Below are 11,703 nucleotides of genomic sequence, written 5' to 3'. Positions count from 1 at the left end.
TCTCTCTCTCTCTCTCTCTCTCTCGTCTCAATGTGTAGTGAGAGAGAGAGAGAGAGATGCCAAGAAACTTACATGCACATAGCAACAAAGCATTCATGAACTAGGAGCACTTGGTTTTTCGCAATGTGAAAGAAACAGCAGCTTTTCAGTCCATAGCCACACACAACACATATATGATCCTCTCCCTATAAATACTCGTGTGAGTGAGGAGATTGATCAGCCAACAGTTGAGTAAGACTACTGTGAGAGAGCGAGCGAGAGAGGCAGAGAGCAGTACGTGCAGCGAGTGGAGGTGTAGGTGTGAGTGCGACCGATCGACGACAATGGAGGTCGGAGACGGGAGAGAGGAGGGCGAGGCGGCGGCGGCGGTGGCAATGGAGGTGGCGCCGGTGACCGGGCGGAGGGGGTGCATCCGCTCGACGCAGGGGCCGTGGACGGTGCGGCGGCGGGGCCGGGGCGGCGGGCTGACGACGTCGCTGCGGCACCCGACGCCCCGGGAGCGGGAGAACAACCGGCAGCGCGAGCGGCGGCGGCGGCAGGTGGCCGCCAGGATCTACGCCGGCCTGCGCGCCCACGCCGGGTACACGCTGCCCAAGCACGCCGACCAGAACGACGTGCTCCGCGCGCTCTGCGCCGAGGCCGGGTACCACGTCGACGACGACGGCAACGTCACGCGCCTCCAGGTAGATCAGTTGCTTCGTTCTCGCTTCTTCTTCTCGACCAGTAGCGAGTCCTGCTTGCGTTCTGGCACTGTGCTTGCGTAGTTGCGTACTCATCCATTAGCACGACATCAATTTCCCCCCCTTCAGTAACAAATTCAATGCTGGTATTTTGTTGGTTATGAACAGAGAATAGTAAGACATTACCCAAGCTTTGTAGTCTGGTAACTGAGAAAAACAGCAACATGAATTTCACTGAAACATTGCAACTTTTAAATACAGCCAGCTACTGGCAGGGTTGATCAAATTTGATGGAATTTTGCGAGCACCTCGCGCCACTGATCTGTATGTCATTGTCATCTGCATTGCAGGGTGTGTTCGACGGCGCGGCAGGCCCGAGCTGGAGCTCCGATCACCACCAGAAGCCTTCCTCCCGCAGCGGCACAACGGAGGCGGCGACCCTGCAGCGGCCGGAGCAGCGGCGGCAGGAGGAGGAGGAGGCGAAGCTGTCGCTCGAGCTCACCCTTTCCTTCGCCTACATGTAGCCGCAATGCCAGATTGTCTCTGTCCCTGATTCTAACTAATTGCTGGTAGCTAGTACTGTACTTCAAAGAACTTGAAAGAATATCGGAGGTTGCAAATCACCTCAGCATCCGTGACAATCTATAAGCGATGCCATGACGATTTGATCGGCATGCAGTTCACATGACAACATGAGCATGACTGCTGCATATGTAACTGTGAACCGAAGCTATCAGGGATTTTTGTTTTTTTAAAAAAAAGAGGCATGAAAAAAGAAATAAAATTTATTGAGCTACTATTAGTACACATTTTGTTGTGGAGAAGGAAGTGTAAAACAAAGAGCATCACAAACCAAAAGAAGGTAAAAAAAAACAAAGGAAAGCAAACGAGCTAGCTAGGTGGTCGATGGATGCATATGGCTCAGCTCAAGCTGGTGTCCCGGCGCAGGCCGACGCCCTCGTTGACGCCGGAGACGAGCTCGGCCTCGAAGTTGGCCGACGACATGGACGGCAGCCGCTCGTACACCCTGGACCCGAGGTGCTGCAGCTTCTTCTGCTGCGTCTTCACGGTCTTGCTGATGATCTTGTAGTTCCAGCGCTGCTGCACGTACACGGCGGCGGCCAGCGCCACGGCCACCAGCGGGATCGCCACGTCGCCGAACCGGGAGTAGAAGTCCAGGCTCGTGTTCACGAACTCGTACTCCTCCGCGAAGTAGGGGTTGATGGCCGGCGCCTTGATGTAGTCGTAGAGGTGCGGCAGCAGCCTCACCGCCGTCACGCCGGCGTAGTAGCTCTTCTTCAGCGGCTTGCAGTTGATCCGCCACACCACGTTGCCGATCACCTGCGGGAGGAGGAAGAAGTCCTGCGCCATCCCGATGTACTCCTCCAGCGTCACCGCCCACTCCCGCAGCGCGTGCGTCCTCCCGCGCGCGTCCATGTACGACCCCTCGTCCCGCACCGGCCGGCTGTACACGCTCACGTAGTGCGCCAGCAGGATCACCGTGAAGCCCACCAGGTGCGCGCCGGAGCTGTAGAGGAGCACCTTCCGGTCGCTCGGCACGCGCCCGGGCTCCAGCGGCGACCGCGTCAGCAGCCGGATCCGCGACCGCCACACCTTCTGCGCCAGCCGGAGCGTCAGGAGGAACGCCGCTAGGATGAGGATCTTGACGATGCAGTCGATGGTCCAGTACAGGGTGCTCTTGTCCACCTCGTACGACGGCGGCACGGCGCCGTCGGACCCCGCGGCGATGCGCGCGAACAGCGCCTCCGCGCCGGTGATCAGCGGCACGCTGTACCCGACCGCCTGCACGCCCAGCATCACCAGCGACACGTACGGCATCACGTCGGTGTTCGCCTTGATGTACATCAGCTGGCTGAACTCCGCGGCGATGGCCGCCGCCAGCGTCGCGATGCGGAGGATCCCCTCGACGCTGCGCCGGGACAGGATGTCCTGACGCTGCTCTCGGTACAGGATCGGCAGCGTCTGGAGCGCCGTCGTGTTGAAGCGCAGCGGGTCGCCGGCGTCGCGCGTGCTGGCGATGTGCACCTTCGCCGTGGGGTTGATCAGCCACCGCGCCGTCGTCGGCGGGTACTCCACCCGCATCTCGATCGAGCAGTCCATGCCGTCCTCCACCCCTTTCAACGTCGAGAAGGCTTGCCGACTCGCCTGGACGCTCCGGCAGCCGATCAGGTACATCCGGCCGTTCACCGGGTTGTACACGCCTTCCAAGAACAGGCTCGACACGTTCGCGTAAGGCTCCCCGGACAGCGAGAGCTCCGCCGACACGTTGAGAAGAGACGCCTCTGCAGGCTGCGACGACGTCGACGAGGACTCTGGCTGCGACGACGACGCCGAGGATGCTCTGCCCATTCCTCGTTCGCCTGGCATGCCAGAAAATGGCGTGCTCTGCGCCGCCAGCGAGTTTCGGCCGACGAGTGACCCGAGAGAGAGCACCTCCAGCTGAAAGAATGGGCGCTCGAACCGTTCGCGCGGGAACGGGTCGGGCACCGCCGGTACGTGGAGCGTGAGGTCGTCGGCGAGGTTGGACAGGCCCATCGCGTCGGCGGCGGCTACCCTGGGGTAGCTCAGGAGCGACTTGGCGAGGACGGTGCCGAAGTCGAACGGCTCGCTCCGCCTGAGGAACTCGCCGGCCTGCTTCACCTTGGTGTAGTTGTACACCATGCTCAGCGGCGCGCCGCCGGAGACGCCGAACCGGTTCCAGAGCTCCGTCGGGTGCACCGTGCGTTTGATCGTCAGCGGGAAGTGGGCGACGCCGCCGCCGCCGTCGATGCGGGTGATCTGCCCCACCGTGATGCTGCGGCGGGTGGCCGTGAAGGTGGTCTGCACGTACAGGCACACGCGGGAGTGGCACGCCTTGTCGCCGACGCCGAGGCAGCCCACCATGCAGAGCTGCCCCGCAGACGCGCGCCACACGCCCTCGGCCGAGAGCGTCATGCCGCTGAGCCCGCTCCGCTTGCCCGCCGTGTACTTGTGCTCCCACGGCGGAACGGCGCGGAACACGGCCGACACCCTCGCCGAGCTCTCGCCGTCCGGCGCGTTCCTCGGCTCGCACCGGACATCCTGCATCACGATGCTGACGTCCGTGAACGCACCGTCCGTCGCGTCGACCGCCTTGTCCGTCTCGAACGGCCCGAGCCTCCGGCACGTGGCGTCCGTGGCGTTGCACCGCCAGTTGGGCACGACGGTGAGCAAGTCCTCCGACGTGAACCGGTCGAGGATGCCGCAGAAGGAGTTGCCCTTGTAGAGCCCCCTGCCGCCTCCGAGGATGTCATCGCGGTAAGGGTGCGGGGTGCACGCCTTGTTCACGAGCTTCTCGGACCCGAACTTGTAGTTGGAGTAGGCGCCCAGCTGCGACAGCAGGTGCACGGCGTCAAAGTAGGCGGCGTCGGACTTGCCGCTCGTGCTCGTCAGCTCGCCGCGCACGGCGCGCGTCGTCAGCGCCAGCGTCGTCGGGTACCGGAGCACCAGCATTATGTTGTCGTCCTTGGTGACCGGCGGCTGGAAGTTGTCGCGGTCGGTGTTCTTGGCCCAGTCCCACGGGTTGCCGGCGTCGCCGCCGCGCCTCGGCAGCAGGGCGTTGCCGACCATGCAGAGCACGCTCTCGCCGTCGTCGTTCTCGGTGTAGACGCCCTCGAAGAGGATCTTGAGCTCCGTGCTCCCGGGCCACACCTTGACCTCCGGCGACACGTACTGCCCCATCTCCGGGCCGGTGCCGTTGCGGGAGATGGCGACCCCGAGCACGCCGCTGACGTTGAGGGCCGTCCTCCCGCGGCGCCCCACGTCGACGTGTGTGAGCGTGAACGAGGCGAGCGGTAGCGGGTCCGGCGCTCCGTCCGCGGCGTCGGTACCGTCGAACGGCATCAGCGGCGCGCCGTCGGCGTCCTGCTTCCAATCCCCCTTGACGAAGGTCAGCTCCGGCAACAGGGCGTTGGCGCGGTTGGCGTCGAACGTGAGCTCGGAGACGGAGGACAGCACCGACCGGCACTGCCGCTTGACGTCGGCGAAGCGATCGTACTCGTGGGGGATGAAGGGGACCTGGCCGCCGAAGGCCATCTTACCCATCGGTTGCTGATTCTGGTGAAAAGGATCAAACGAGGTGGCGATGGCAAATAATGGCAGCAAGAATGCGCCGAAGCAGTGCAAATGTTTGGACACCATTGTTGATTCTGTTGTTCTTGTTGACCACTATCTGCTTCAGAGATTCTCAGCCCTGAATTTGAAACAACAACAACAACAGAATTACATCACTAGTTGTGCGTATTGACTTTGCTGACATCTGAAGAACAAGAACAGTAGTGGAGTACAAGGATAGCATAACTGTATCATGGAGACACTGCAAGCTTTTGGCCCTAAATGATTGCTACCACTAACCACTGAGAGTACAAAAGTGAGAGCAAAATAGCTCGAAAACATTGCAAACCTGCAGCAAAACTTCTGCAATTACGCTGCTAACAGGATCATAGAGTGATCTGGTTGCTGACCTCGACATGGAGATTTCTTCAGTCCCCTTCAGCATCCAATGGCTTGTACCCACAAGAGCCCAAGACGCCACTGGCTCCTCTGCTCTAGTACAGAGCATGGATTTCTGACCAGAATGTGCCAGATCCAGAACAATTCGTGGACCAGATTGGATCACTCGGAATCCAATCTTATAGTCATCCCATGGATGCTTCGGCCACATTGTTTACCATCCTGCCAATCCCTTCCGGCCTCTCGGAACTACGGTTCTCGGAGGCTGGACATATAGAATTAGGGTTTGACTTCCGAGGGAAGCGACCCAGAAGCAGAGGGCAGCGCGTCGAGTCCCCAGAACGCCCCGGGACTGGAGAAGCCTCGCCGCCGTGGTAACGCGAGGCTGAGAGGGGCAGTCTGGGGCATTGGTGCGTGCCATATCCGAGGGAGCTAGCGAGAGTTGACGCGGCGGCGCAGGTGGCGCGCGCGGCCGCCGCGGCGGGCATCGCGGCCGCTGCGCGGCAGTCCATGCATGGCATGTCACGCCGGCGAGGACGGCGGCATGTGTCGTCCACGTGAACGAGGAGGAGATTTTTACCTTCGCGTTCGTCTCCGTGTTGCGGCTTGGACGGCTCGCCAGGTTTCGTCAACGAACTTTGACTTTGTTACGGGCTCCCTATATTTTGCGTTAGATTTGGTGGCCCATGAGGAAAGGCACTGAGCTTCACATCCTCCATATGGGCCTTAGTTTACAATGTCACTCAATATTTCCTTCCATACGGCCCAAGAGAAATTTGGAAAATTGACATCCAATTCGTGCACACTAACTCACATATCAATGACTTCCTCTCAAAAAAAAATTCACATATCAATAACTTAATTGACCTCACATGTCATTGCGATATGAATGCCAAATCTTGAAAGGCTCACAAATTGAGTGTCAAATATCAAACCTCTCACCTAGGGGAGGTTGTGTAGGCCCGTCCTTGCAAAATTGCATGACACCTACTCGCCTAGTGCAACAACGCAACAAGAAACTACTCCTCCCGGGTAAAAAAAATAAGAGTAAAATGCATCCACCATGCATGAAGTTGTATTATTATTTCACTTTAGTCCAACAAGTTGTAAACATAGCAATACAGTACATCAAGTTATAGATTACGATGGGCTATGGTCCAAGATGGTGCATTCATGAAATCTTGTGTCACACTGTGTGCTAAGATGGAGTCATGAAAGACTTAAGGGTATATGAAATGAGCAAAATGTCTTTACAACGATATTTTATGTGGAAAGCTCCATGATTCTATCCGTAGAATACACATTGTTGGCATATAATAGATTGTATTTGCACATCTCAAACAACTTAGTGGATCAAAGTGAAATAATGATACAACAACTTTATGTATGGTGGGTGCACTTTACTTAAAAAATATACGGTTTCTTCAGACAAAAAAAACTAAAATTCACACACTACTCAAAGTTTAATTCTTTTGAAGGTATTAAATAAAGAAGAATAATGATCACTCATATGTGTTCTCACAGCAGAAGTACATCTGCAAGACTGCAATCTTAGCTTGCACTGTCCAGATAGGTCCTCAATGTGCTTATCATAATTCTAGGGTACAAGCATAACGATCAAATGATCACATATTAAAGTCCAATCCAGACGTCCCAACTATCTCCAGACCCAACCAAGCTTACATTACTGATGACTAGATTAGCTGATCAAATTTTCACGACAAATATATTTACTAGTTCGAACGAAAACAAAGGCAAAAAAAACGAAGAGAGACCAATGCGCCAAGCCCCAAAAGTACAGAAAAGCCCCCCGCTCATATATCACATCACGAATGGGACAATCTCGGACACTCCGCTCCACTCCACATGTTGAGTGGAGTCGAGTGAGTTCAGATCGATCAGCGTCCGCTCCCCGCGCGGGCGCGAACAAAAATCCACTTTTCCCGATGATGCAACAGCACAGACTTTTAGAAAATCCCGGAGCTAATAATGACTAAGCTAGCTATTCAGTAATGGAGTAGGGCACGCTAGTTAATTTCTTGGATCAGTACTTGGTCGCCGCGGCGCCGGCGGATTCCTCGCCGTCGGCCTTGGCTGCCGGCACGTCGTCGTCGTCGTCGTCATCGTCCTCCCGGTCCTCGCCCTCCTCCTCCTCGATGCTCTCGGACCTCTCCCTCCCGCCGCCGACGCCGACGCTGCCTCCCCCCGCGCTGCCGCGGCCCTCGGACGACTCCGGCGGCGAGCCCGCCATGGCCGCCTTGTACGCGGCCGCTGGCGGCGGCGCGGCCGCGCGGTGCACCATGGCGGCCGGGTGGTGCTGCAGGTGGTGCACCGCGGCGGGGGGCGGGTAGTACTCCTGCGCCGCCGCCACGGCCGCCGTGTAGTGCGGCTGCGTCGCCGGGTGCGCGCCGTAGATCGCCTGGCCCGCCGCCTGAGTCGCGTACTCCGGCGGGACCCAGATCCCGCCCAGCACCACCAGCTGCGGTGCCGCGGTCGCCGGCGCCGGCGGCGTCGGCATCGGCCGCCGCGTGTGCAGCCTGTACTTCTGCACGACAGATCAGAAGAACACTAAACTTAGAAACACCCTATACTCTTGTTCACGCGTGCTAATCATAATAACACATCTTTAAAAAAAATATCATAATAACCGATGATTAACCACTCGATTTACTATTACTGCATCATGATCGTGCACGGATGGATGGATGATGAGATTATAATTACCTGGAGATGGCTTTTCACCTCATCATTGGTCAATCCATCCACCTTCATCAGCTCGCGGATCTGCTTCGGGGTCGCCACTTTTGCAAAGAAGAAACAAGTTTTATTTGTCTTTAGCTCACGCACGCATGCCCTTGGCATTTTCTCTACCCAACTAAGGGGTTGTTTGATTCATCGGTCAAATAGTAGAAGCGTGTCTGCAAGGGTACCTTGGGCGCCACCGAGGATCTGGAGGGCATTGACGAAGCGGCGGTGCAGCTCCGGCGACCAGCACCGCCGGGCCTTCCGGTGGGTCTGCGGCGGGGGCGGGGGCGCCTGCCCGTCCGGCGCGTTCGACGCCGGCTTCGCCCCGTTCTGGAGGTCTCTCCGCGCGCCGAGGCCACCATTGGCTCCGGCGGCGTCGAGGTACGGCTTCCTTTCGGCCTCGGCCGCGTCTTTCTCCGAGGGCGCGAGGGCGAGCTCCGGCAGCGCGGCGCCTTCCGCGGCAACCTTGTCCTTGCCGAACGGGAGGAACGCGCCGCCGTTGCGCTGCCCCGCGGCGGCGTCGAGCGCGCCGAGCGTGTCGATCGGCAGCGGGTGCTCCGAGCTCTCCTTGGGAGTCTGCGGCCCCTTCGCCGCGGTGTCCGCCGCCGCTACCGCCGCGCCGGGCCCGTTCCAGAGCTGCGCCGACTCCATCCAGCTCGCCTTCTCCGACGGCGGGTTCCCCATCTTGTCGCCGGCGGCGTCGATCCCGATGTTCTTGAGCGGTATGAACTCCTCCAGCACCAGCGGCCTCGCCGGCGCGCCCTGCAGGCTCCCCAGCTGGTACGCCTCCAGCTGCTGCCTGTAGGCCTCCATGGCTGCTCATGCACCAGCCAACACCCACACGGCCACACACATCAACACATTGTCATGGACATGCATGAGCACAGAGAAGAATGCATGCATCTATGCCGATGGATGCATACATGAACGTTACGCACCGTGGTTGAGAAGATGCATGCACAAGGGGAGCTCGCGCTTGAAGGCGTCGATCTTGAGCCGCTCCTCCTCCAGGCGGGCGAGGAACTCCCGGAGCTTCTGCGTCGTCTGCTCCGTCGTCAGATGGTGCCCGTCGACGAGCGGCTCCTGCTGCTTCGGGATCACCGCGTACGCGCCGCCGCCGCCGCCGTTGCCGTTGGCGGGCTTGTAGTCTAGGGTTAGGTCGGAGGGCGAAGACGCCATGCTGCCGAGCTCAGCCGTTGCACTAGGATCACTAGTGCAAGACGAAGTATATGTTTTCGTGTTGGGGATTGCACTATTGGCAATAGCTGCTACAAGCTTCTAGTATATTACCTCTCAGATATGAATATAATCAAGTAGCGTCTGTGTGTTAGAAAGAGAGAGAGAGAGAGGGCTGTAGAGAGAGAATGTGAATGTGAGAGTGTGTTTGATGAGGGATCAGAGGGGGAATCGGCTTCTTTTAAGAGTGAGTTTTGGGAGGGGAGAGAGAGAATAAAGGTGGATTTAGAGGGGGAGAAAAAGGAAAAGCCATGTGTGATCTTGCAAGAGGTTCCTAGCTAGCAGCAGCAGGAGCAGCTAGCAGGGAGGAGGAGGGGATAAAGCAAAGGCATGGTAACTTCTTGCAAAGATCAAAGGCATCTGCATGCAAAAGCTTCTGCATATGCAGGAGGTTTCATGCATCATGTACATGCAAGGGAATCAAAAACTTATCTCCTCCCAGCGCAGCACAACGACCACACAGATGGGGCCATGTGGTTTTGGGCCTCTTCTTCGTACGGACGTCTCTCTCTCATCTCTCTAGTCTCGTCGAGTCAGTAGTCTCCCCTGACGATCACCTGTGTGTGCTTCTGGTAGCTCCTTTTTTTTTTTTGAAAAAATGCTTCTGGTAACTCCATTCAAATCAAATCCAGCTCTGGCATTCAAAGTCGTTCTAGTGATGTGAATCTCTTCTCATCAGCAGGCCGGCATGCATGAAAAAATGGAACTTATTTTACATGACCAGGTCTTCTCGTCCCAATGAGCATTTGCAATATCTTTTCCGTGGATGCTCATTTTGTGGTAAGTTAGCTTTGCAAAGGTTTTTATTCATATCCATGCACACTAGCTTTTGCATTGTCCACCCATGGGAGAATGAAAGCTTAGGTGGGTGCGTTTGATTCAAAGGAATTAAAGATGAGCTCAAAGTAGTCCAAAGAGAACCTTGCAAGTCTAAGCGAGAACCAACTAGGTGTCTTGGGGGAATATTTACCTTTTACCTAATCTTGATCTCAAAACACAGGGATAATCACCAGATATACCTACCTGAGAATCACATCACCCCCTCCTCAAGCTCCCAACTCGCATTACAAAAACCGAAAGAATGTAGCGAAACCGCTAACACTACAAGCCTAGCAATTGTTAACTATACATACATCGTAGATGCTCGCGCATTGTCAACTTTTGTTTTTGGGGGTTCTAATGGATGATTCCTGCAGGATTAATCAAAGGAGAGGGATGGTAAAGCAGTAAAGCAGCATATACCACACATAATTCAAGCCCCCAAAGATATGAAAAGGATTCCTCCATCTCTTTGCTTTGGAAAGGGTGGCGCATCCCTTCACACACAAGCTCTTCCTCGCTAGCCATGGGAATAACACGCATGTATGCCTGTGTCTCCTCTATCCCTGTGTGCAAGAGAAGAGGGTGCCGGCTGGCTTTGCGTTCACAGGGAATATATTAGCACGGCTCAAGCAAGGAATATCTTAGGCCTTGGGAGGGATATCAAGCACGCACAAAGGAAAACACGGTGTGCTTTGGGGGGAGAGAGAGAGAGAGAGAGAGAGAGAGAGAGAATCTCCGTTGCTGCTACTACTCTTGGCTTTTTAGGAAGTGGGAAGGAAGCTAAGAAGATTCTCTCTTTCTCTCTCTAGACACACAGACAGAGTGAGGGGGAGAGAGAGTGCATGTGTGGTGTTGCTATACAAGGGGTAGAGAGGGGGGGGGGGGGGGGGGGGAGAAGAGAGAGGCCGGGGAGAAAGGTGCTGTGTATGTGTATTGGTGCATCGAATTCCCTGTGCAATAATTAGGGTTGGTCGCTTTCTTGGGGCAGTCTTCAGGTACAAGGCTCCAATCCCTGCCTTTTCTCTGGATTCTCACCTCCTTTCTCCCCCGTCTCTACGCGAACAATCAGTTTGGTAGGAGACGTACGTACGTACTTTGATACCCCACACATGCACACCGTACATGTCTACACACATGCATGCATGTACCTGTGTACATAGGTATTTTCAAGAGTAGGAGTATTCATAACGATGTTTGAGCACAATCAAATTACTGGTACCTGAGTAGTGCAACATGCTTAGAGGCCTTCTGAATACTAACTAGGCTTAACCTGCTATATACGCATATCCTCAATGGAGCACTGAAAGTGCTTGGACATTATTTTCTGAGCTTCAACTGCAGTATTACGGAACCTATTGGAGAGGGCCATGTTTTGTACATAAAACAATGTTCTAAAGTAAATTAAATTTGTATAACTGGATTTTATTTCCTTAAGACAACATGTTCAAAAATATTTTAGATAATGGGACTTTATTTCCTTAAGAGCATGACATGACCTGTGTGATCGTGTCTCTGCATCTAAATATGTACGCAGCCGAATTTAAAAACTTGCAGGAGCGCTGCTTTGTCATTTAAAAAAGCAAAGTAAATAAGATCTTTCATAGTATGCATTTGAAATTATATAATCAAAGGGTGTGGCCCGTGCTGACCTTAACAATGAAGCTCCACCTTGAAGATACACATCCTAAAACAATTTAATATCAGATGTGATTTTCACATATTGTCCATT

The 11,703-nt window shown here is 55.5% G+C and overlaps 3 protein-coding genes across 3 annotated transcripts; 1 reads left to right on the top strand and 2 right to left on the bottom strand.

Annotated features, from left to right (window-relative positions):
* Positions 1 to 323: 323 nt before the first annotated feature.
* Positions 324 to 1,216, top strand: LOC112892841 (protein BRASSINAZOLE-RESISTANT 2-like). Its single transcript, XM_025959951.1, has 2 exons — positions 324 to 683; positions 1,031 to 1,216. The coding sequence occupies exons 1-2, from the start codon at positions 324 to 326 to the stop codon at positions 1,202 to 1,204; spliced, it is 534 nt and encodes a 177-aa protein (XP_025815736.1). The 3' UTR covers positions 1,205 to 1,216.
* Positions 1,217 to 1,339: 123 nt separating this feature from the next.
* Positions 1,340 to 5,404, bottom strand: LOC112894368. The gene is made up of 2 exons (XM_025962053.1): positions 5,183 to 5,404; positions 1,340 to 4,911 (listed from the first exon to the last, which is right to left on the bottom strand). The coding sequence occupies exon 2, from the start codon at positions 4,857 to 4,859 to the stop codon at positions 1,602 to 1,604; it is 3,258 nt and encodes a 1,085-aa protein (XP_025817838.1). The 5' UTR covers positions 4,860 to 4,911; positions 5,183 to 5,404; the 3' UTR covers positions 1,340 to 1,601.
* Positions 5,405 to 6,875: 1,471 nt separating this feature from the next.
* LOC112895934 (transcription factor NIGTH1) lies at positions 6,876 to 10,554 on the bottom strand. The gene is made up of 4 exons (XM_025963947.1): positions 8,855 to 10,554; positions 8,102 to 8,731; positions 7,896 to 7,972; positions 6,876 to 7,716 (listed from the first exon to the last, which is right to left on the bottom strand). Exons 1-4 carry the CDS (start codon positions 9,093 to 9,095, stop codon positions 7,216 to 7,218), a joined length of 1,449 nt encoding a protein of 482 aa, XP_025819732.1. The 5' UTR covers positions 9,096 to 10,554; the 3' UTR covers positions 6,876 to 7,215.
* Positions 10,555 to 11,703: the final 1,149 nt, after the last annotated feature.

The sequence above is a fragment of the Panicum hallii genome, chromosome 5 (genome assembly GCF_002211085.1).
Source record: "Panicum hallii strain FIL2 chromosome 5, PHallii_v3.1, whole genome shotgun sequence".
NCBI lineage: Eukaryota > Viridiplantae > Streptophyta > Magnoliopsida > Poales > Poaceae > Panicum > Panicum hallii.
The sequence above is the reverse complement of the archived record's forward strand: the minus strand, read 5'-3'. Positions and strand labels throughout refer to the sequence as shown.